Below are 26,325 nucleotides of genomic sequence, written 5' to 3'. Positions count from 1 at the left end.
TGGAAGGTTGGGATGCTACCATGTATAATGCTCCAAAAATGCACTTACCGAAAAGTCAGTTGAAACACATGGCACTCATTTTCCCTGTGCTCTGAAAATATCGGAGGATTTGACAGAGAGAACTGATCTGAATGGTTCATGCCAACCTTCGGGATTGTCAATGTTATAAGCAATTGGTAATACTATAAGCAATTGGTAATACTATAAGCAATTAGTAATTCTCGTTCCTGACTGCATGTCAGGGTCACCGAGGCCTTTTGTGGAGGAATGGCGCACTTCTGCGGTTATTAGGTTGGCGTTTCTACACATATTTCAGTCCCAGAGTGACTTTGATGTACAACCAGGGCTGAGAATTGTTGAACTAGATAATATCTGAAGTTCTTTTGACCTTTTGCTTATTAGTAGGCACTTATGTTTTCTCACCTAATGTTGGTTTTATATAACAGCAAGTGACACATTTCTGCCCACAACTTAGTCATTATTATTGCTTGTTGATTCAGCTGACCTTTATGTAGTAATTAAGTTATTCTGAATATATAGAGCAGCATATCTGAGATACAGAGGAGCCCTCATTATTAGGCATGTTGTATGGGTGAGATTTTATTTATTGAATTGTGCTTTTGATAAATAGAGAATACCTGAAGATTATTTGTGAATTGACTTGAAGTTTAATTCCATAATTGGAGTATCGTTTACATTTCTGTTACCTTGTTTGCTTTATAATCTGAAAAAAAGTACCAAAATGTGATGCAGAATTTGTTACAGAATTTGATATATTAGAAGCATTTTTAGCATGTTCATTTTTATTTTAACATGTAAAATATTCTGAACTGTGCAATAAGATAGTCCTTTTTGATGAAAGAAGAAATTCATCAGAAAGTGAAAGTTGACATTTATAATGCTAATGCTTTGTAAAATGCTGTCTTGTTTAGTGACCAAGTTGATAATGGCAGGGTTTTTATTGTTAGGAAAAACAAAATCTGATATTGCAAAATTATTTACATTTTAAAATTAATTGCAAAGTTTCTTTTGTTTCCTAAGCTTTCTTATAGTCCTTTTAAAGTATGATCTGGTTTGTTCAAATTCGATTTACATGTAATAAGTTGAAATTTTCTTGTGAAGTATGAAATTTACCACCCCCCATCTAGGATTTAATTTCTTACACTGTTCTCTTCAATAACTGTTCATAGATACTGAGGAAAGACTATCTACTAAGTTGATACCTGAATAATTTTTGGACCTGTGGTTGGCTTACTAAATGGAATTATGCTAATGGTTTTTGAAAAAAAAAAAAAAACCTATAGTAACAACATGAGCAAGTTACCTTGTTTAGTGATGGGTCAGAAGTATAAGTGTGAATGAACTAAGAAAGTTTTTTTTTTTTTTTTTAAAGATTTACTTTATTTGAAAGACAGAGTTACAGAGAGAGGTAGAGCCAGAGAGAGAGAGAGAGGTCTTCCATCTGCTGGTTCACTCCCCAGATGACCACAATGGCCAGAGCTAAGCTGATCTGAAGCCAGGAGCCAGGAGCCTCTTCCAAGTCTCCCACATGGGTGCAGTGCCCCAAGGACTTGGGCCATCTTCTACTGCTTTCCCAGGCCACAGCAGAGAGCTGGATCAGAAGTGGAGCACCTGGGACTCAACCTGGCACCCATATGGATGCTGATGCTGCGGGCCAGGGCTTTAACCTGCTGCGCCACAGTGCCGACCCCAAGCAAAGTTTTAATTTTATTCTTTTGAGGTTATTGTCAGAAATAAATTTAACATGCAGTATTCAATAATGAGAGCATTTATTAAAATCTTAGATTTATTTTATACTGCCTAATTCTATTGTGAATATCTTTTCTGTATTAAATTTGATGAAGTGGAGCTTTTGTCTTCCTTTTTAAAACGATGTAGACTACCGATGCAAAGAAGTGGTCATCAAAGAGGAGGTACTTTTCTCTGAAGGGAAGAGAGAACTTCTTGGAAAGAGAGAGAGAGGGAGATAGGGAGGGAGGGAGAGAGAGGGAGAGAATGGTTTTTACTTCCTTTTGTGGATTGTGTTACATTTAAGTTTCTTTTGAAGCATGCTGCAAGGCAATTATGCATTATCAGTTTGTTTACAATAAATGATATTTGCATCTCAAGCATAAAGTGCAAGTTATTTGCAGAGTTTGAAATTATAATGGATGTAGTTAATTTCCAACTGGGTTGTCTGTTTTTAACCTTGTTTTGTGTGTTTGACAGTGGAGAACTGAATTGTCTTTAAGCTTTTATTTAGTTAGATTTTATTTGTATAAGCACATAGGTGCTTGGTATTTGGAAAATCCTGTACCTGAGAGCTTTTTGGTCTAACAGGGAAACAGTTGAGTTCCAGGCTTAGATCTGGCCTAGCCCTGGCTATTGCTGCCATTTGGGGCGTGAACCAAGAGATGGAAGATCTCTCTCTCCTTTTTCTCCTCTCTCTCCCTCTCTCTGTAACTCTGCCTTTCAAGGATAATAAATAACTTTAAAAAGAGAGTAAACTATAAATGTGGATGTTTTGTTGATATCAAAAAGTTGTTTTCTTAGATCCTTACATTTTTAAAATTGCCATTCTAGTCTTAAACTTTTGTTGCTAAGTAGCAAAGACCTTTTATTTTTCACTTTCCTTTATATTGGAAAAGTATGAACACTGCATTTTTTTTATTTGACAGGTAGAGTTATAGACAGTGAGATAGAGAGAAAGGTCTTCCTTCCGTTGGTTTACTCCCCACATGGCTGCCAAGGCCGGCACTGAGCTGATCCGAAGCCAGGAGCCAGGTGCTTCTTCCTGGTCTCCCATGAGGGTGCTGGGGCCCAAGCACTTGGGCCATCCTCCACTGCCCTCTGGCTGTATTGCATGATTATTGAAAACTTTTTAAATAAACACAATTGCCTTGTCCAGTTTTGTTGTAAAGTGGCAGCTTAAGGTGCATTGTTGATATGCTTTATGATATATGTTTGGTATGTGTGATAAAATGAAGCTTTAAAAAAAGATAAAAATAGGGGCCAGTGCTATGGCGCAGTGGGTTAGCACCCTGGCCTGAAGTACCGGCATCTCAAATGGGCCCGGTTGGAGACCGGGCTGCTCCACTTCCGATCCAGCTCTCCGCTATGGCCTGGGATAGCAGTGGAGGATGGCCCAAGTCCTTGGGCCCCTGCACCTGTGTGGGAAACCCCGAAAGAAGCTCCTGGCTCCTGGCTTTGGATCAGCGCAGCTGCAGCCATTGTGGCCAATTGGGGAGTGAACCATTGGATGGAAGACCTCTCTCTCTCTCTCTCTCTCTCTCTCTCTCTGCCTCTCTCTCTCTCTCTCTGCCTCTGCCCTCTCTGTGTAACTCTGACTTTCAAATAAATACATAAATCTTTAAAATAAAAAAAGATAAAAATGATGTTAATTACAACATTATCTTGGTGTCTAACAGTACTTCAGGGGGCTTTCAGTATGACGTGCTTTTGGCAGGATCTGTTCAGATGGAATGACTAAAAAGTGATTTAAGGTTTTACAGCTTCAACAGTTTTTCATGGAAGATTAAAAGTAATAGGAATGATTCAGTCTATGAGAGTACTTCAAGTTGATGGAAAATGGAACTGAAAGATAACTTTATTTTGGTGTGAAATTTTATTGAAATCCATGCATGGCTTTTTTTTTTTTTCATAATATACATTTTTCTATTAACTTTTTTGAAGATCCATTGCATGGGTTTCTAAATTTGTACCCCCAAATAAACATTTAATCCCATTTTTCCATTGACTTTTATTTAAACCTAAAATATGTATGTTTTTAACATTGTTTAAAGAGCATGTTTCCTTTGCAAATGTTAGGTGCTGGAGTGTGGAGTTTGTGAAGATGTCTTTTCCTTACAAGGAGACAAAGTACCTCGCCTTCTGCTGTGCGGCCACACTGTCTGTCACGACTGCCTCACCCGCCTCCCTCTTCATGGGAGAGCAATCCGCTGCCCGTTTGATCGCCAAGTAACAGAACTCGGTGGGGAAATTATTTGGATTTAAGGCAGAAACTTATTCATGTAATGCAGATGCCTTAGAAAATAATTTGTTTCTACTTAATTTTTAAAATTATAAAAGGTTCAGAAAAGTCTGAGTTTCTATTAAGATCAGTGGTCTTCTAAACATAAACTAACCCACTCTGAATTTATCTTCTGAGCTCATGAAGAGCTTTATGGTACCTAATAAAAACATGTGCCCCTCAAATAAGAATATAGATCACAGAGGAATTTGCCTGAAGCCATTAATAAAACAAAATTAATACAATATTAATATCGATAAACATTGATGTTTACCATCAGTACATAAATATTAATGTTAATTAATAAAACATTAAAATAATATGTTCTTTACAAATTAAGACAAGAATGAAAATACAGATAATTCATTTCAGTCTTAGCATGTTTTTATTTAATAATATCAGAGACAGAAGTATCTATTGTTACGATAACTACTTATTTTCTGTTAAAATTAGCTTAAAGGCATCACAGATTTTTTTCAGTTTCCTGGATACTTTTTTTTTTAAGATTTTTATTTATTTATTTGAGAGATAGAGTTACAGACAGAGAGGGAAAGACAAAGAGAAAGGTCTTCCATCCCCTGGTTCACTCCCCAAATGCCAGCAACATCCAGAACTGGGCTGATCCAAAGCCAGGAGCCAAGAGCTTCTTCCGGGTCTTCCACACGGGTGCAGGGGCCCAAGTATTTGTGCCATCTTTACTGCTTTCCCAGGCCATTAACAGAGAGCTGGATCAGAAGAGGGGCAGCCAGAACATGAAATGGTACCCGTATAGGATGCTGGCACTGCAGGCAGAGGCTTAGCCTACTGTGCCATAGTGCTGGAGATACAGATTTGGAAATAGTAACATTAACATTTGAATAATTATTTTATAGACACAATATGAATTCTCTGAGTTTATACCTTTTCTTTTGGAAGTTTTCTCCAGAATAACAAGTTTATTATCTCTTTTTCCAGATCAGTAGCACTGTTGAAAACTGTTTTAATATGTAAATAGTATATGTCAAGTGGAAAACAATACAGATAATTTATCCATACACAGATAAAGTTAGTTTTAAAATACAGAGAAACATGTTTTAAAATGTTTTCTTCTAGGGAAAGAATAGATTTCTTAAGTTTTTGGTGGTCTGCAATGTATGTATGAGTCTGTTTGCTAGATACTTAATATAGGACAGTGATAGTATTATTATAGATAGCTTTAACTTAATCAAAAAGCAAGCTTGGGGAAGGTGTCAGTATTTTGAGGTTCTTTTATTTGACCAGTATGTCATAGATTATACATATATCATACTACTTTTTTATATAATACTATAGCTACAGAAATGACAATGTTTTGCAAATGGAGGATAGAACCTTTCTTTTATCTTTTTGGAGTACTGTACCTTTTTTACATGAATACTGACATATAGAGTGTTAACCATCCTCATTGTTTAAGTGAGAAATTTATGTCAGGGCATGATTAGCTATATCTTACCTTGAGATCAAACATGACTGCTATCACATCAAAATGGATAGAAATTGTAATTACTATAACTTGTATGTTAGATTTTTACTGTGATTCTAGCTTTGTAATACATGTTAGTGACTGCTGATGTAGTTGGAAGTCATTCTTTTAAAAAATTGCTTTAGAGTCCCCCATGTGCGTGCAGAGGCCCAGCATTTGGGCTGTCTTCCTCTGCCCATCCCAGGCCGTTAGCAGGGAGCTGGATCAGAAGTGGAGCAAGGGGGACCCGAACCAGCACCCACATGGGATGCTTGTGTGCTGTGCTGTAGATGGTGGCTTAACCCTCTATGCCACAATGCCAGCCCCATTCTTCTGTTTTTTTGTAAGTGAGCATTAAAAATAAATAAATAAACAAGAATAAAAAAAGAAAGCATTAACAGGCAATTTTTCTGGCCTAAAAAGAAAATGGAAATACTGGATTTTACAAATTTGACATTATTAATGACTAAACTATAAGATGTGAAAATTGCTTTGAGGTTAGATATAGAGTGATTAATATTCCATTTTTTTAGATTTAGTTTTTTTTTTCTATCTCTAGGAGATTCTGGAGTCTGGGGATTGAAAAAAAATTTTGCTTTATTGGAGCTCTTGGAACGACTGCAGAATGGACATATTGGTCAGTATGGAGCAGCAGAAGAAGCCATTGGGATATCTGGAGAGGTATTGATTGAACTTGGTGAAATATTTGTTGTGAACATGAATTTTTCTTTGAATTAAAAATTTTTGCCATTATTAAACAATATTACCTCATTTGCTTCAACAGATAGATTTCTAGAAACACAACTTTTCATTACATTACAGTTCTGAAGGCAGTATCTTTCCCAACAGAACAGAACTAAAACTGAAACTTGAATTATTTGAATTGAATTTTTTAAAAAAACATTTATTTATTTGAGAGGCAGAGTTACAGAGGGAGAGACAGGAAGTTCTTCACTCCGCTGGTTCACTCCACAAATGACCACAACGGCCAGAGTTGGGCTGATCTGTAGCCAGGATCCAGGAGTTTCTTCTGGGTCTCCCATGTGGGTGCAGGGCCCCAAGCACTTGGGCCATCTTCCATTGCTTTCCCAGGCCATTCACAGACAGCTGGATAAGAAGACGAGCAGCTGGGATGTGAACTGGCACCCATATGAGATACTGGCACCACAGGCGGAAGCCTAACATAGCATGCCACAGTGCCAACCTTTGAATTTAATTCTTTGAAGATAACTAAGACTAACATATTTTTTGTGTGAAATTTTTCTCCTTATCGTAATTTAATTCTACCCATGGATAAAGTGAAAAAGAGTAAGAAGATGATAGAAGAGTAAAAAGGTTGTGTCAGCTACAGTGGAGCAGAGAAAGCAAAAGTGGTCAAAAATAAAGCACCACAAAAGAAAGAGAAACTCCCACCAGAGGCCTTTTAATGTTAAGACAAAATCCCCTGCCCCTGCCCCCCCCCCCCTTTATTTAAAGATTTACGTATTTTATTTGAAAGGCAGAATTAGAGAATCTTCCATTTGCTGGTTCACTTCTCAAATGACTGCAATGGCTGGAGCTGGGCCAGGCAGAAGCCAGCACCTGAAACTCCATCTGATCTCCCACGTGGGTGGCAAGATTCTAAGCACTTGAGCCATCTCTCACTGCTTTCCCAGGTGCATTAACAGGGAGTTGGATCAGAAATGAAACAGCTGGTACTCAAGCTGGTGCCCATATGGGATGCCAGTATTGCAGGTGGTAGCTTGCCAGCCCCAAGGCAAAGTCCCCTTAAGTAGCAATAGCCTCTGAGGAAATTATTACTAAATATATTCAAGAATTATGTGTAGACATATTCTCTTTGTGCAGACAAGCAGATGTCTACTAACTACTAGAAAAAATTCACTAACATTGCATTTTAACAATGTTAAAATACATTTTTAGCACTTAAGGAATTGTCCGCATACCTTATATAGTACAAGATGTGGCTTGCTTAGGCTGTTCTAGATAGGAGAATATTTGTATTAAGTGATTATCAGTGATTTTGGTGACTGACTTTAAAGTCAAGTATTTTGTATCAAAGAAAAAAAGTTAGATTTCTATTTTCCTTCTACTAGATTAATTCTTAACATTAAAGTGAGTCAGTGAAATGAATTTCAAACTGAAGCACTCCTTTTTCTATGATTTTTGCAGTCTTCCATATTATTTTTTTTAATCTTTATTTTAAAAGGCTTTGAGTGTCATTTGAGGTTTGCTTTGTAGATTTCAGGTCTGGATAACAGAAGATGTGGATTTTTTGTTACAAATATACATTTCTTATAAACAAAGCTTGCCAATTTGGGATTTTTTTTTTTGTTTAATGTGATAATGAACACAACACCATTGATGTATTTTCTAATTTTTATTCCTGGAAAAATGTATAGTACATTTAGTTAAAAGCCTTCTAATTATGTCCTTTTAGTATTCAGTCAAAGTTTTCAAATCATTATTGAGTTTGACATAACAATTTTTTACCCACTTGAAATGCTTTTTAGAAAATTAGAACTAATATTTAGATGCATATATGGTGTTCTATTATTAATTATTTTTATTTGCTGAGATCAGTGGTTTCCAACCATGTATGTATGATAGACTCATCTGTGGAGCTGCTAGAATATACTTGTGTATATTTACAAAAGAAATACACAGGTCCATGCTTCACCTATAGCCTGTTGAAATAATGTCCCAATTTGGAACCTGTACATCTGTGTTTTTAAAACCTTTACAGATGACTTGGATGTATACTCCCAGGATAAATAGAATAGTATTGATGTGGTTTTTTTTTATTTATTTTTTTTTTTTATTTTTTGACAGGCAGAGTGGACAGTGAGAGAAAGAGACAGAGAGAAAGGTCTTCCTTTGCCGTTGGTTCACCCTCCAATGGCCGCCACGGCCTGCGCGCTGCGGCCGGCGCACCGCGCTGATCCGATGGCAGGAGCCAGGTGCTTCTCCTGGTCTCCCATGGGGTGCAGGGCCCAAGTACTTGGGCCATCCTCCACTGCACTCCCTGGCCACAGCAGAGAGCTAGCCTGGAAGAGGGGCAACCGGGACAGAATCCGGCGCCCTGATCGGGACTAGAACCCATTGTGCCGGCGCCACAAGGTGGAGCATTAGCCTAGTGAGCCGCAGCGCTGGCCTGATGTGGTTTTCCTTCCTATCCATCATCATGACAAGTAATACTTATACTTACATCATGGAGATATATTTAATGTCAGATTTTTTTTTAATCTTAAAAAAACTTTAACCTTTCTGTGGTCTAGTTTCTTGTGTGTAAAGTGAGGATATTTGATGGAAGAGATCTGTGCTGACTGTACTGTACTGACTGTGATATTTATGAGAATATGTGATGGACTATTTTTGGACTCAAATTCATAATAGGTATTGGTAATCTATCCTGGAAATAGCTTCTCGCTTACCTGTAGAAATGAATGCTTTCTTAGATGAGTGACTAATGTCTCTTGTACATAATTATCAGTACATTTTCATGTAAAAGTCTGATTTGTTAAAAAAGATCATGGGCTTTTGTATTTTAAAATCTGTCATGTTATAATGATTGAATTCAGTTTTAAGACATTACTTTTTTGTTTGTCAGAGCATTATTCGTTGTGATGAAGATGAAGCTCATGTTGCATCTGTATACTGCACTGTGTGTGCAACTCACTTGTGCTCAGAGTGTTCCCAAGGTACTCATTCTACAAAGACTTTAGCGAAGCACAGGCGAGTGCCTCTAGCTGATAAACCTCATGAGAAAACCATGTGCTCGCAGCACCAGGTGCATGCCATTGAGTTTGTTTGTTTGGAAGAAGGTTGTCAAAGTAGCCCACTCATGTGCTGTGTCTGCAAAGAATATGGAAAGCACCAAGGTCACAAGGTATGAATCTAATTAAACTGAATGACTAGCTAGTTTACCAGCCCACCATTTGTTTTCATCTACCTGATCTTTATCCTAAAAGTAGAGGTTGAAGAAGAGATAAGGGAGGAATGTGTTAGGCTTTGCAGTGTATAAAGAAATGAGAGCTCTTTATTTCTGAATGTCAGAAAAATGTCAGAGGCCTCATGATTCTTTCTCTACTGAGAAATAGCTTTCTAGCAAGAAGGCAAAATTCTCTTCTTTGAGTTTGTGTTTTCATAATGTACTGGGTTGTTTTGTCAGTATGTAAGTTTATTGATGAACATTTCTTATAGTATAATTTTAGAGATTATCTCTAGGTTTCTTGTTTAGTGATAGATGGACTTCCAAATTTTAAATTATGTGCAGGAAAGTTTTCTTTTTTAATGAAGGAGTTAAAATGAATTCATATTGTTTAACTTCTTATATACATTTCTAAATGTGTTATAAAGGCCACTTGAGACTGATCTTTTTTGTCTTAATAGAAAGGTCTTAAATAATTTTTTAGTATCATTGGCCAATGCTGTGAGTTTTTTCCTATGGTTTTGTTGCATTTTATAGCATTCAGTACTGGAACCAGAAGCTAATCAGATTCGAGCATCAATTTTAGATATGGCTCACTGCATACGGACGTTCACTGAGGAAATAGCAGATTATTCCAGAAAACTAGTTGGAATTGTCCAGCACATTGAAGGTGGAGAACAAATAGTTGAAGATGGAATTGCAATGGCTCACACAGAACATGTATGGATTTCTTTCTTCCCCCTTTCCTTATCCTTTTTTTGTTCACACCTTTCCATTTTCTAGTAAGTATTTATTGAACGGTTAATGTGAATTCCGTACTGCATCAGTCACTGGAAATAAGTTTTAAAAAAAACCTGTTTTAATGGAATGTGTAATTCATCATGGAAGAAAGATAGTTTCAAGTGTGGTAACTTTTGTGGGTGGGAACTACAGGGTTCCTTGGCATGTATAACAAGGGCAACAATTTTTGTGTGTCAGGGAAAGCTTCCTAGAAGTGATTCTGAACTGCAATTTGCAGGAATGCAGTCAAGAGGAAGAGCAGGATAGGAGTGAGTTGCTCTGGAGAGGAACAGTATATTAAAATGCCTGGAAGTGAGGGTTAGGCTTCCTGTTAAAACTTAAGTTCACTGTGATTGGAACTTTTGAGTATTGAATGGAGCATGGCAAGAAGAGTTTGGAGAATTAAAGACTAAATCATCCATGATTTTGTCAGCCATATACAAGGGTTCAGAACTTAGCTTAAGGGCAGTGATGAGCCCCTGAAGATTTGACATAGAAATGGCACAATAATATCTGTATAAAGAAAGGTTGCTCTGAAATGTAGAAGATGAAGTGGAGGAGCAACAAGATTGGAAGCATGAAGATGTTGAAATGCCTAGTTCAAAAGTGCTTCTGTCCTATGATACTATGGTAGTGAAAATGGACAGAAGTACATGGATTTGAGACTTTAAAGAAGTCATATATATATATAAAATATGCATATAATATATATTTTAAATATTTATTTTTATTTATTTGAAAGATGGAGTTACAGAGAAAGCAGAAGAGAGAGAAAGAACATTCATTTACTGGTTCACTCCCCAAATGGCTGCAACGGCCTGGTCTGGGCCAGGCCAAAGCCAGGAGCCAGGAGCTTCTTCCTGATCTCCCACATGAGTGCAGGGGCCCAAGCAGTAGGGCCATCTTCCACTGCCTTCGCAGGCACATTAACAGGGAGTTGAATTGGAAGTGGAGCAGCTGGTCTCGAACCTGCTGTGCAGCAATGCTGGCTCCTTAAAGAAGTTTTAAAGAATTTGCCAAGGGATGAGTTGTAGTACATTAAAGAGAGATGTTAAGGTTAACTCCAGTTGTTTTTATTTCAACAACCTGGAGGATGGAAATGCCATTTACTGAGATGAAAGTAACTAGGGTTTGGGGATAGATTAGGTGTAACATTTTGCTGGAGATGCCATTTGTGAATACTTGGATGTCCACAGTCTATAGTTAAGGAGAAAAATCTAACATGGAGATTGAAAACTTGGAATTTTTGAGGGTATAGATGGTATGTAACTTTTTTCATCATTTCAGTTATAAAATCTTTGTTAACATTACAGTTGTTGAAAATTGTATTTCTTTAGGTACCAGGTACTGCAGAGAATGCTCGATCATGTGTCCGAGCTTATTTTTCTGATCTACATGAAACTCTGTGTCGACAAGAAGAAATGGCTCTAAGTGTTGTTGATGCCCATGTTCGTGAAAAGCTAATTTGGCTCAGGCAGCAACAAGAAGATATGACTATTTTGTTGTCTCAGGTTTCAACAGCCTGCCTCCATTGTGAAAAGACTTTACAGCAGGTAGGTAGGTAGGTTAAATGTTGTTAGGCTCTTTGTTGTGACATTAAGTAGATAATTACAGAAACTACACACTAGTCTGTTTTGTTGATTTAGTGTGTTCTGTCACGTGCATTAACGTTGTGCTTAGGACATGATCTCTAATTTGAAATTGCTACACCAGCCACATCAGCATCCTTTCCTTCAGTACCTTCCTCCCATAACGTTACGGATTCCAGAAGCCCTCAGGCTTCATTTCATTCTTCAGTGCTGCCAAGCCCTTTCTTACTTTTCATGTCAGGTGTATACTCTTCTTTCTGCTTGGAGTGCCTCTGTCTTTTCATTTTCTCTCTTTCTCTCTCTCTCTCTCTTCTCTCTCTCTTTCTCTCTCTCTTTCTCTCTTTCTCTCTCTTTCTCTCTTTCTTTCTCTTTCTTTCTCTCTCTTTCTTTCTCTTTCTCTCTTTTTCTTTTCTTTTCTTTTCTTTTCTTTTCTTTTCTTTTCTTTTCTTTTCTTTTCTTTTCTTTTCTTTTCTTTTCTTTTCTTTTCTTTTCTTTTCCCTCCCTCCCTCCCTCCCTCCCTCCCTCCCTCCCTCCCTCCCTCCCTCTCTCTCTCTCTCTCTCTCTCTCTCTCTCTCTCTCTCTTTCTTTCTTTCTTTCTTTCTTTTTGACAGGCAGAGTTAGACAGTGAGAGAGACAGAGAGAAAGGTCTTCCTTTTTCCGTTGGTTCACCCTTCAATGGCCGCTGTGGCCGGTGCACTGCGCTGATCCGAAGCCGGGATCCAGGTGCTTCTCTTGGTCTCCCATGTGGGTGCAGGGCCCAAGCACTTGGGCCATCCTCCACTGCACTCCCAGGCCACAGCAGAGAGCTGGCCTGGAAGAGGGGCAACCGGAACAGAATCCGGTACCCCGACCGGGACTAGAACCCCGGGTGCCGGAGCTGCAGGCGGAGGATTAGCCTAGTGAGCTGTGGCACTGGCCGCCTCTGTCTTTTCTGATAGTGGAAATCCTAATCCTTCAAGGTCTAGCACAAATGTTTGCTGTTCTTTGTAACTTTTCTTTCTTGTTTTTTTTCTTTTAATTATTTAAAAATTTATTTGAGGGGTGGACACTGAGACACAGCTCCTGCTTGGGATCACCTGTATCCCATATCAGAGGCCCTGGGACCAGTCCTGTCTGCGTTTTTCATCTGGCTTCCTGCTCATGCACAACCTGAGAGGCCCCAGCACTTGAGACCCTGCCATGCATGTGGGAGACATGAATGTTGTTCTGGCTCTTGCCTCTGGCCTAGCCCAGTCCAGGCTGTTGCGGGCATTTGGGGACTGAACCAGCGGATGAAAGTTTACTCTCTCTCTCTTTCTGTCTGCCTTTCAGATAAAAGTTAATCAAAAATAAATATATAAAACTTTAAAGAATTATTTGAAAGACAGAATTACAAAGAAAGAGATTTCCTATCTGCTGGTTCACTCCCCAAACGCCTGCACTAACTTGCCACGAGTCCGTTCTCCCACGTGGTGCTAGGGACCTTACCACTTGTGCTATCACATGCTGTTTTCTGGAGTTTGCAGTAGCAGGAAGCTGGAGTTAGAGACAGAGTGGGGTTTTAGTTGCAAGCACTCTGACATGGGGTACTGGTGTCCCACTGTACCAAATGCCTGCTTCCTACCTTGTTCTTTCACTGGGTACCTCTCCAGCATATGCTACTCTGTTCTAATTCAGCGGTTCTTAACTTCGGTGTAACGATAAATCTGTGTTTCATAATGGTTGAAGTATTGTAAGACTTTGTTACAAATTTGCAGATGATTTAATAATTTTTTAATTCACTGATTTTTTAAATTGATAAATAGTAATTGTGGACACATATGGGATACCATGTGATATTTAAATATGTGCATATAATATGCAGTGTATAATGTGCATATATATCAGCTCCATTTATCAAGTCTTTGTTTTGGGGACTCTCAAAATCCTATCTCCTAGCTATGTGACTATACAATTATTGTTGTAAGCCATACTTAGGACATTAGAAGTTCTTCCTCCTATCCAGCTGTATCCATGTGCTCTTTTTTTAAAGATTTATCTATTTGAGAGGCAGAGTTATAGAGAGAAGGAAAGGCAGAGAGAAAGGTCTTCTCTTTGCTGGTTCACTCCCCAAATGGCCACAATGGCTAGAGGTAAGTCGATCTGGAGTCAGGAGCTTCCTCTGGGTCTCCTCTGTGGCTGCAGGAGCCCAAGAACTTGGACCATCTTTTGGTGATTTCCTAGGCCATTACCAGGGAGCTGAATCGGAAGTGGAGCAGCTGGGATTTGAACTGGCATCCATATGGAATGCCGGCACTGCAGGTGGAGGCTTAACTTACTACACCACAGTGTTGCCATCCCCACCATGTACTCTTTTTTTTTTTTTTTTTTAAGATTTATTTATTTATTTGAAAGAGTTACACAGAGAGAGGAGAGGCAGAGAGAAAGAGAGAGAGAAGTCTTCCACCCGATGGTTCACTCCCCAATTGGCTGCAACAGCTGGATCTGGGCCCATCCGAAGCCAGCAGCCAGGAGCTTCTTCCGGGTCTCCCACATGGGTGCAGAGGCCCAAGGACTTGGGCCATCTTCTTCTGCTTTCCCAGGCCATAGCAGAGAGCTGGATTGGAAGAGGAGCAGCTGGAACTCAAACCAGCAGCCATATGGGATGCTGGCGCTTTAGGCCAGGGCGTTAACCCGCTGCGCCACAGCGCCGGCCCCCCACCATATACTCTTTAACCATGTTTGCTCCCTTCTTCCCTATTCTTTATTTCCTTGATGTCACATTTTCAGTTTTCATTCATATAGATGAGAACATGTGGCTTTTGTGTTTTTGTGACTGACTGAAATCCTTTAGTTCTATTCATGTTGGTGCAAGTGACAGCATTTCCTTTTTTATGACTGAATAATATTCCATTGTATATATAAATACATCATATTTTCTTTAAACACCCATCCATGGATGGATACCTATTTTGATTCTATATCTTGTTGTTATGAATAATACTGCAATAAGCATAGGAATGCAGATACCTCTTCAACATAGTGAGTTCCATTCTTGAGGACACATACCTAGTAGTGAAATTGCTTCATTATATGGTAGTTCTCTTCTTTAGTTTATCAAGAAACCTCAACAATGTTTTTCATAATGACTGTACTATAACATTCCTAGAAACAGTGTACAAGAGTTCTCCATTCCTACATCCTTATCAGTATTTGTTTTTTATGTGTTTTTGATAATAACCAATATAACTGAGGTGAGCTGGTATCTCTTTATCGTTTTGATTAGCATTTCCCTGATGATTAGTGATGTTGAACATTTTTTTCATTTACTTATTGGCCATTTATCTGTCTTATTTGGATATTAATTCTTTATTTGATGATGAAGTTTGTAAATATTTTCTGCCGTTCTGTAGGTTGCCTTTTCACTCTGTTGAGTGGGTCATTTGCTTTTTGATTTGATGCAATCTCATTTACTACTTGTTTGCTTTTGTTGCTGGTGCTTGTTAGGGGTCATATCCAAAAAATCTTTTCTAGACTAATGTCATGGGACTTTCCCCCATGTTTCTTTCTAGTAGCTTCATAGTTTTGGGTCTCACATTTGATCCATGTTTAGTTGGTTTTTGTATGTGGTAAGAGATAGGGGTTGTTTTATTCTTCTGCTTATGGATATCCACTTTTCCCAGCACCATTTTTTAAAGACACTATCCTTTCTTCAGTGTATGTTCTTAACGTATTTCATGAAAATCAGTTAGTTATAAATACATGAATTTATGTTTGGGTTCTTCATTGTGTTCCTTTGAGATATGTGTCTATTTTTGTGCTATTTTCTTTATTGTTCATTTTTTTTTTAAAGATTTTATTTATTTATTTGAGAGGCAGAGTTACAGTCAGAGAGAGGAAGAGACAGAAAGATCTTCTCGCCACTGCTTCACTCCCCAAATGGCCGTAATGGCTGGAGCTGGGCCAATCTGAAACCAGGAACCAGGAGTTTCCTCCAGGTCTCTCATGTGGGTGCAGGGGCCTGGGCACTTGGACCATCTTACACTGGTTTCCCACAGCATAAACAGAGAGCTGGATTGGAAGAGGAGCCTCCAGGACACAAACTGTAGTCCATGTGGGGACTTAGACTACTATGTCACAGCGCCAGCCCCTCATTGTGTGTTTTTAAGTTAGGTCAGCTTTTCACAGTTTTATCTTTATTTTTTTAACCACCACATGTATATCTTAAATTATTTTTATTGTTTTTTTTTTTTTTTATAAAGTAGGACATACATATAAAAATATGTACATAAGTGTTGAGCAGGCTAAATTTTCAATTAGTTAATGTCAGTAATTAATCATTAGTATGTAGCCAGCACCCAGATAAAGTAATAGCACATGTTTTTTGATTTTTAAAAAAAATTATTTAAGCTATACAAATTCAGGTACTTTATTTCTAAAGATTTAGGAACATATTGATATTTCCTACGCTATTCTCCCTCCCACCCATGCTCCTACCCTTCCTGCTCCTCCTCCTCCTAGTCCCTCTCTTAATTTTTACAGTGATCTACTTTCAGTTTACTTTGAACTCATAAGATTAATCCTACACTAAGTATAGAGTTCAAAAAACAGTAAGAAGAAAAAAACACTTTTTTCCAGAACAATAGAGACAAGGGCTGTAAAAAATCATGGAAGCTCAAAATGTCAGTTTTACTGCTACACATTACATTTTTGGTACTGTTAGTTACCACAGATCAGGGAAAACATATGGTATTTGTCTTTTGGACTGGCTTATTTCACTAAATATAATGGTTTCCAGTTGCGTCTGTTTTGTTGCAAAAGATAGAACTTGGTTCTTTTTTATGGCTGAGTAGTATTCCATAGTGTATGTATATGCCATAATTTCTTATCCAGTCATCACTTGAAAGACATTTGGGTTTGTCCCAATGTTAGCTACTGTGAATTGAGCTGCAATAAACATGGGGGTACACATCACTCTTTCATGTGCAGATTTCATTTCCCCTAGGTAAAATCCCAGGAATGGGATGGCTAGGTCATATGTTAGATCTATTATCAGATCTTTGAGGTATCTCCATACTGTCTTCCACAGTGGCTGCACCAGTTTACATTCCCACCAACAGAGGGTTGGGGTACCTTTTCCCTACATCCTCACCTGCATTTATTGTTTGTTGATTTCTATATGAGAGCCATTCTAACTGGGGTGAGATGAAACCTCACTGTGGTTTTGATTTGCATTTCCCTAATGGCTAGTAATCCAGAGCATTTTTTCATGTGTGTTGGCCATTTGAATTCCTCCTTTGAAAAATGCCTGTTCAAATCCTTTGCTCATTTCTTAACTGGATTGTTTCATTGTTGTTGAGTTTCTTGAGCTCTTTATAGATTCTGGATATTAATCTTCTATCAGTTTCATGGTTTGCAAAGAATTTCTCCCATTCTGTCATTTGCCTCTTCACCTTGCTGTGTGTTTCCTTTGCAGTGCAGAAGCTTCTCACCTTTAGGTAATCCCATTTATCTATTTTGGCTTTGATTGCCTGTACTTCTGGGTCTTTTTCAAGAAGTCTTTGCCTATGCCAGTGTCTTGCTTAGTTTCCCCAATGTTTTCCTCTGGTAATTTGATGGTATCAGGTCATTGATTTAGATCCTTGATCCATTTTGATTTGATTTTTGGATGAAGTGTAAGGTAGACAACTTGTTTCATACTTCTGTGGAGATCCAGTTTTCCCAGCATCATTTGTTGGCTGTCCTTGCTCCAGGGATTGATTTTAGCTCCTTTGTCAAAGATAAGTTGGTTGTAGATGCATGGATTGATTTCTGGCATTTCTATTCTGTTTGATTGTACCAGTACCAGGCTGCTATGATTTTAACAGCCCTGTAGTATTTCTTGAAATCTGGTATTGTGATGCCTCCAGCTTTGTTTTTGTTGTGTAAGACTGCTTAAGCTATTCATGGCTCTTGTATTGACATATGAATTTTAGCTTGTGGATATGAGAAGAATATCATCGGTATTTTGATTGGGATTGTGTTGAATCTGTAAGTTGCTTTTGGTAGTATGGACATTTTGATGATACTAGTTCTTCCAGTCCACGAGCATGGAAGATTTTTCTGTTTCTTCCAGTCCACCAGCATGGAAGATTTTTCCGTTTCTTGGTGTCTTCTTCTTCTTTTTTCTTGAATGTTGTCTAATTTTCATCATAGAGATCTTTCACTTCCTTAGTTAAATGTATTCCAAGGTATTTAATATTTTCTGTAGGTATAGTGAGTAGGATTGATCTTAGAAGTTCTTTCTCAGCCATGGCATTGTCTGGGTATACAAAGGCTATTGATTTTTGTGTGCAAATTTTGTATCCTGCCACTTTACCAAACTCTTTTATGAGTTCCAAGAGTCTCTCCATGGAGTCTTTTGCATCCCCTATACATAGAATCATGTCATCTGCAATTAGGGATAATTTGATTTCTTCCTTTCCAATTTATATCCCTTTGATTTCTTTTTCTTGCCTTATTGTTCTGGCTAAAACTTCCAGGACTGTTTTGAATAGCAAAGGTGAGAGTGGGCTTCCTTGTCTGGTTCCAGATTTTAGAGGAAATGCTTCCAACTTTTCCACATTCAGTAAGATGTTGGCAATGGGTTTGCCACACATTGTATTGAGGAATGTTCCTTCTGTACCCAGTTGTGTAAGGTTTTCATCATGAAAGGATGTTGTATTTTTCAAAAGCTTTCTCTGCATCTATTGAGATAATCATATGGTTTTTATTCTTCAGTTTGTTCATGTGATGTATCACATTTGTTAATTTGAATGTTCAACTATCCTGCATACCAGGGATAAATCCCACTTTGTCTGAGTGAGTGATCTTTCTGATGTGTTGTTGGGTTCGATGACCTAGTATTTTGCTGAGGATTTTTGCATAAATGAACAGAACATTTTTAAAAAGATTTATTTATTTATTTGAAAGGCAGAGTTACAGAGAGGCAGAGGCAGAAAGAGAGAGGTCTTCCATCCACTAGTTTGCTCCCCAAATGGCCACAACGGCCAGAGCTGTGTCAGTACAAAACCAGGAACCTGGAGCTTCTTTTGTGTTTACCACATGGGTGCAGAGGCCCAAGGACTCTGGCCATCTTCTATTGCTTTCCCAGGGCATAGCAGAGAGCTGGATCAGAAGTGGAGCATAAGAGACTCAAACTGACATCCATATGGGATGCTGGCACTGCAGGAGGTGGCTTTACCTGCTGTCACAGCACCGACCCCCGAACATTTTTAGTATCGCAGAAGTCCATCATTCTCCCTTCTGGTCATTACCTGCTTTCTCCCAAAAAGCTTACCGTTATCCTGAGTTCAAATGCATAACTTGTTTTAGAAATTAATACAAATGGAATCACACAATACAAGCTCTCCATGTCATGTCTGCTGTCATTCCACACTTTGTGAAATTCACAAACAGATTCACATGTGGTTGTGGTTTATCCTTATTGCAATTCAGCATTCCCTTTCTGACTATGTCAAAACTTATTTATACATTAAAATGTTGACAGGCCCTTAAATAACTTATTAATTCCAGTTATTATTATTTTAGTCAATTTTTACATTTAACTTTGAATATTGTAATTTAATTTTTTGTCTCTATTTCTTTAACAAAAACTTTACAAGAAATACTGCATTCCCCTTTTTAGGATGATTGCAGAGTTGTCTTGGCAAAACAAGAAATTACAAGGTTACTGGAAACACTGCAGAAGCAGCAACAGCAGTTTACAGAAGTTGCAGATCACATTCAATTGGATGCCAGCATCCCTGTCACTTTTACAAAGGTAATGGGTTGCGGTTTATGTTTAGGTATATTTTGTGACAAATTACATTATATTTACATTTCATAATAATCAGCTGAAGAGACAGCCTGGAATTTCATAAATTACAGGATTTTTAAGAAAAACTTTTATCAGTGAAAAATTGAAAAAAATGATACAATGAATCTTTCTGTATCCATCACTGTGGTTTAACAATTACAAACTTTTTATTTCATCCCCTTTTTCCAGTAGTCCCCCACAAATTTTGAAGCAAATCCTAATATTATATCATTTTTTGCCAATGTCTTTTCATCTATGAAATTATCTCTAAAAGATAAGGCCTATTTATAAAAAATATGTATTTATTTGAAAGGCAGAAAAAGGAGAGAGAGAAAGAGAGCGAAAGAGATATCTTCCATCCACTGGTTCATTCTCCAAATGGCTGTAGTGGCCAGGGTGGGGTCAGACCCAGGAGTCAGGAGTTTCTTCTGGGTCTCCCATGTGGATGGAGGGGCCAAAATACTTGGGCCTTCCTCCACTGCTCTTCCAGGCACATTAGCAGGGAGCTGGATCACAAGTGGAGCAGCTGGGACTCAAACCAGTGCCCATATGGGATGCTGGCACCGCAAGCCAAAGCTTAACATTCTGTGCCATGCCACAGGCCCCAAGATAAGGTCTGTTTTATAAAATGTAACCAGATACCATTATCATACCCAAAAAGGTTTAATAATCTTTAATAGGTTCACCAATATTTTCAAATTTCCAAGATTGTTTCCACAACAATTTTTTTTAGTAGTTTTTTTGAGACAATCTAAACAGTGTCTTTATTAGTCTTTTGTTAGTTTAAAATACCTTGAGAGGAGCTTTTTAGGAAACAGAAGATTTATTTCAGCCTTCAGTGGAGGTTGCAGGATCTGGTGTTATCCCCATTGTCCTGCATTTGGTGGAAGCTGGTTATTGAGGGTATGGTGGCAATAATTACATGCCAGGAAACGAGTAAGATCACCTAGGCTGAACTTGAACTGAAATAATCAAAACCTCTCCAGAGAACCACCCTCCAAGCGCATACCCCCAGTGACCCAAAGACATCCACTGCCTTCCCTCCCACAGATGCCATCATTTGATCAAGTCTCCATCTTAATCAACCAACCATTAAGACATCAGATTTTAAACAGTTAAACAAATATGTACATGGTATACCATTTATGAATACACCTCACACAAAGAAATATTACTTAGCTTTAAAGGGACATGATAGAACATGAATGAACTTTGGGGACATTGTGCTAAGTCAAATAAGCCATCTACAAAAAGACAAATATTATATGATTCCAAATATATGAGGTCTGTAACGAATCAGTGTTGTAGAAACAAAATAGAATAGTGATTACCAGGGCTGAGGATAGGGAAGAAGGGGAAACTGTTGTTTAAAAAGTACAGAGTTTCAGTTTTAGAAGATGAAATACTTTTGGAGTCATTGGGAAACATGGAGCTTTCCCTCTGGTGAAATCCCCTGGTCGCATGCGTGAGCCACAGCAGCCTCTACCGGTGTCAGGATGGTGCCTTCTCCCTGCTGGTTGCCGGGCACTTTTGTGGAGAGAAAGAAATGTGCTTTTCCTTTGCTGGGTTAGGTAGGTACCCTCCCCCCAGCTAGGGCTCCAGACTGGACTCAGAGTCGGTGTCTGGGAGGATCTCCCTCATGCAGTATCACCAGCGGCACAGCCTGCTACAGTCTGCTCTTACCTCGCTCTCAGAAGCTGTGTCTGCACTGGCTGCTCTGTGTCGGCCGTTCCCAGGCTGCTGCATGGTGTCCTTCTTTCTGTAGAATTTCTACTGCAAACCTCGCTCCAACTCTTCCCCTGGGAATGTGCTTCCTCTGCTTTTCTGCTGTCTTCCACTCCTTGAAATCAGCAGTATCTTTTCTCTGTTCAGCCATCTTGGAATCTCCCCGTAGGGTGTTTTTTAAAAGTGTGTCTGTTCTATTTGTGTATGTCGGCCAGTGTGTGCATATGGAAGTATCCAGAAGCAGTTATGAATATATCAGATTAATAGTATATGACACTTCTGGAAAGTTTGCAGCAGTTTCTATTTTTATTTAATTATTTTGAACTTTAAAAAATAGATTATCAAAAGAAGATTCATTGAGCTGGAAAATGTAGGACAATGAAGTGGTTATTGTTTTGTGTTTTTTTGTAGCAAGAGAAAGTGGCCAGTTTTAGTAAGGAGACTTTTAGCTATGAGACAGAATTCAGTTTCTTGAGATTGGATTCAGGGGATTTTGAGAAATACAACTTGAATTGCAGTGGGTTAAGAAGACATGGAAATAATTAACAGAGGTGCTTTATAAAGATAAAATATAAATTCTATTGCTTGATAAGTGTATATAAATAAAAAGATTTTAAATTGCAGGACAATAGAGTTCACATTGGACCAAAAATGGAAATTCGAGTTGTCACATTAGGATTGGATGGTGCTGGGAAAACTACTATTTTGTTTAAATTAAAACAGGATGAATTTATGCAGCCCATTCCAACAATTGGTAAGTTACAGGTATTGCCTTTTTTTTTTTTTTGAGGTTTATATATTTATTTATTTGAAAGGCAGAGTTACAGAGAGAGAAGGAAAGAGAAATCTTCCATTTCTATTTGCTGGTTCACTCCTGAAATGGCTGCAATGGGCTGGTCCGGGCTGAAGCCTAGATCCTGGAACTCCATGCAGGTCTCCCACATGGCTAGCAAGGGCTGCAGTACTTGGGCCGTCTTCTGCTACTTTCCCAAGTGCATTACAGGGAGCTGAATCAGGAAGTGGAGCAGCATGGACTGAAACTGGCACTCATATGGGATGCAGGCAGGCAGTGGCTTAACTGGTTTTGACTTGATACCAGCATCAATTATTGCTGTTTACTTTAACGTACAATTTTGTAGACAAACTCTAGCTTACAGCTTAGTTCTTGGGGTCTTATTTGATACTGCTGTACTGTGCAATAGGGCTCTCTTTTATCTGAGATACCAGCATTTCACAGAAAAATGCAGGGTTCAGTGACCATGGGATTAAAATGTGGATGGTGGGATAGTGAGAAGGAACAAACTATTGATAGGACAGTTGAAAAGAATAGAGGATGGTGACTCAGGCTGAGGGTTAGTGGTACGTACTTGACAGATTCATGGATTTCAATGTCCTAAGGACTCTGGTCCAGGTTTAGATGGTTAGCAGCTGTTAAAGGTATTCATTCCCCATGTGGGATTTGGAGAGGAGTTAGGTGGACTTCAGTAGATATTGCTGCATGCAGATACTTTGTAAGTCATTATTATAAACAGAGAGTTGCTTGTGGTGTGTCACTCATTGTAAGTAGAAGTACAATATAAAGGAACTCTTTTTAAAACAGGTTTTAATGTGGAAACCGTTGAATATAAAAATCTGAAATTCACTATTTGGGATGTAGGTGGAAAACACAAGTTAAGACCATTGTGGAAACATTATTACCTTAATACCCAAGGTAAGAGTCAAAAATAACATCTTGACTTTACAAATTTTTAGGGTAACAGTCTTTAGTATACTGATTCAAGTGAAATTAGCTAAAATTTGATTGTAATTCCATTGAATTCTACTTTAAATTTCTTTCCTTTTATTTTATTTTTTTTAAAGATTTATTTGAGAGGCAGAGTTACAGACAGAGAGAGGGAGACACAGAGAGAGAGAGAGAAAGAGGGGTCTTCCATCCACTGGTTCACACCCCAAATGGCCACAATGGCCAGAGCTGTGCCGATCTGAAGGCAGGAAACAGGAGCTCCCTCCAGTCTCCCACAGTGGCCCAAGTGCTTGGGCCATCCTCTGCTGCTTTCTCAGGCTCCAACAGAGAGCTGGATTGGAAGTGGAGCAGCCAGGACTTCAACCGGCTTCCTTATGGGATGCTGGCACTTTAGGCAGACGCCTAACCTACTATGCCATGGCACCAGCCCCTCTAGTCTAAATTTCTAAAAATTGATTAAATATTTTTTATACAATTAAATATCAGTGACCAGGTCCTTATTTTAAGAAAATGATTATGGTAAGATGGGGATGTATACTTTTTTGGTTTATTCATGATAAACCATCATTAGAGAATAGAGGCCATACTTAGCTATATAGATGGTTAAGACTACTTGCCTTTTGTGCTATTATCAATTAATGTATATTTCAATATTCTTCATACAGATATAATCTCTGGGCAATGGTGGTAGTAATTTGAATTTGTGGTGTATGGTTTTGCTGCTCAGGTTGGTTCAACCTGCTGAGAAATCTACAGTGATTTGCTTTTGACCAAACTATATGAGTGTTATATCACATATCCTCCACTTTTGTTCATATTTGGGCCCTACTCTACACTTTAGCCTCTTGTATTAGTCTGTTTTCTGTTATTATACCAAAATACTTGTGGCTGGGTAATATATAAAGAAAAAAAGGTGTATTTAGCTCACAGTTTGCAGGCAAAAAGTCTATGTAGCACAATGTTGGCTCTGGGAAGAACCCCTCAGGTGCATCACATTATTGTAGAAGTGTTGGGAGTGTGTGTGAGACAGGAAGCCAGTAAGCAAGTGTGGTCTCATAACTGTGCTATTTCCTCCCAGTGGCATGCATTCAGTTTTCTTACAACATCCCCCTAATGCCCTACTTTTTAAACATCCTACCAGTATGTTAACATCAGGACACTGGGAACCGAGCTTCCAACACAGGAACCTTTGAGGGGAACCACCTAAACAAGGTCCTAAGCATAGCACCTCTTATACCCAACTCTGAGGCTTATGTTCATGCTACCTATTCCCTGTGTCATCCTACCTTCCACATAGATGGTAGACTGGGTAACTTTTTACATTGAGATTTTTGATATTAAGTTTACTATGAATCATAGTTAATAGAAAATGAAATCTTGAATATGAGGAATGCTTGAAAGTCTGGGGATATTTAGCTGAGAGAAAGAAAGAGAACTTTGAAGAAAGATTCTGATTTTTTATTTTTAAGATTATCTTTTGGTAAATGAAATAGTCTTCAGAAAACAAGTGCCATCAGTAGGTAGAAAATCTTAAGAGGCATAATTTTCACTAGTTAAGAGAAAAACATTAATATACATAGCAACTTATGTTTGATAGAGGAAGTGTTGTAAATCCATCATAGATAGGGAAAACCAAACCTGACAATTTATGTGAACTACTGTAATTTAAGGCAGTCAGTATGCGAAAATAGTGATGGCAGACAGACCCTAACTATAATATAATAATTAGAGCATTAAATAAACATTTTTTCATTCGTTGAAACTTGACAGATGACTAACTGAATATTTTTGTGGCTTTTGTTTTTTGGAAGCTGTTGTATTTGTTGTTGATAGCAGTCATAGAGACAGAATTAGTGAAGCACACAGTGAACTTGCAAAGTTGTTAACGGAAAAAGAACTCCGAGATGCTTTGCTACTGATTTTTGCTAATAAACAGGTAATGCAATTTTATTTCTGAATATTTATCATTCTAGTATTTAGTATTCCTTAGTAGTCATGCATTCCATATCATAAGGCAAGTAGAAAGATTTCAAAAGAGAATCAATTCAATAGAGTTACATCATTTCTACCGTGTATTTCAAGTACATTCCCTGTGGAAAGTGCTATGCTGGATAGTTTGGAATACAAAAAATCAAAATAGTTGATACCAGACATTCCTATGTATGTATGTTAACACATATGTGAGATTCTAATACAAAGAAAACTGGTAAATAACTTCAATAATACTTTAAAAGTATTATGGAGAATTGGGAAAGAGATTCTAAAGATGGTATCTTGAAAGATTTTTAAAAAGTAGAATTTGGGTTGAAATTATGATGAGTTGATATTATGGATAAGAATTTAAGTATTTGAAGGAAAGAACGTTACAGGCAGAGAAAATAGTAATCTGAGTGATTTTTAGGAGCAGCAAGCAGACCTGTATGAGAGATGCAAGAAGAAGATCAAGAAGAAAATCTAGAATAACAGAGGCGATCACATCGTGAAGGCCTACCTGGCTGGACTGAGATTTAGCAAAGGAGAATCATCAAAATGTTTCTGACTAGTGGGTTGTAGATATAACCAGATTTTAAGATTGTGGTTCGGGAGTTAGAATGTAGAATGAAATCAGGGCAAGCGAGTAAGGACAGGGAGATGCAGTAAACTGCTGATATAATTCAACTGAGAGTTAACAAGGGTATGAAGTAGGGGAACAGAAAAGTAGAAGCCAATGGAAGACATATTTTTTTGGCAAAATTTGTAGAATTTGTTGGTTGAATGGGGAAGATGACAGACTGAGAGTAGCTGAAGATTCCTCGATCCTGAACCTAAGCTTTCAGAATGCTTTTAAGCAATGAAGAGAAGAGAGGTGGAGTAGAGTCGATGTCATAGGGGGGGAACACTATGATGAATAAGGAATTTTCCTCCCTCCATAATAAAAACAGCTAAGCTATTAAGAATTGAGATATTTACTTATGACTAAAGACATTTGAGTAAGACATACTCATACTCATACCATTCTCCACCTCTCAGATGTTAATGATGAAAATGTTCTTGTGTTTATTTGCATGAGCTGCAAATTTTCTGGAAAAATACATAGTTACTGGTGATGCTGCCCAGAAGTCAGTGTAGGAGATGTTTGGAGTGAGAATGCTGTAACTCTTCATTATATACTCTCTCTTTATAGCATATTTTGTGGTATACTTGTGTTACTTAGGTCATATCTTTCATTTAGGTTTCATGGCTTTTATTGTTTCATGGTAAGGCTGCTGTTACAA

The 26,325-nt window shown here is 38.2% G+C and overlaps 1 protein-coding gene across 3 annotated transcripts in view; it reads left to right on the top strand.

Annotated features, from left to right (window-relative positions):
• TRIM23 (tripartite motif containing 23) overlaps positions 1–26,325 on the top strand; it is a 32,012-nt gene that overhangs the window by 904 nt on the left and 4,783 nt on the right. For 2 of the 3 annotated variants that reach the window (XM_002714065.4, XM_051853708.2), the window contains exons 2-10: positions 3,829–3,991; positions 6,070–6,191; positions 9,118–9,396; positions 9,976–10,158; positions 11,556–11,771; positions 19,432–19,566; positions 21,952–22,081; positions 22,928–23,038; positions 24,883–25,007. In XM_002714065.4, the coding sequence (XP_002714111.1) occupies positions 3,829–3,991; positions 6,070–6,191; positions 9,118–9,396; positions 9,976–10,158; positions 11,556–11,771; positions 19,432–19,566; positions 21,952–22,081; positions 22,928–23,038; positions 24,883–25,007 (1,464 nt within the window). The remainder of the gene's footprint in view (positions 1–3,828; positions 3,992–6,069; positions 6,192–9,117; positions 9,397–9,975; positions 10,159–11,555; positions 11,772–19,431; positions 19,567–21,951; positions 22,082–22,927; positions 23,039–24,882; positions 25,008–26,325) is intronic. The other variant, XM_051853709.2, reaches the window with a different exon arrangement.

Source organism: Oryctolagus cuniculus, chromosome 14, assembly GCF_964237555.1.
Source record: "Oryctolagus cuniculus chromosome 14, mOryCun1.1, whole genome shotgun sequence".
In the NCBI taxonomy this organism is placed as follows: Eukaryota; Metazoa; Chordata; class Mammalia; order Lagomorpha; family Leporidae; genus Oryctolagus; species Oryctolagus cuniculus.
This window is presented reverse-complemented; position numbering and strand designations above follow the sequence as displayed.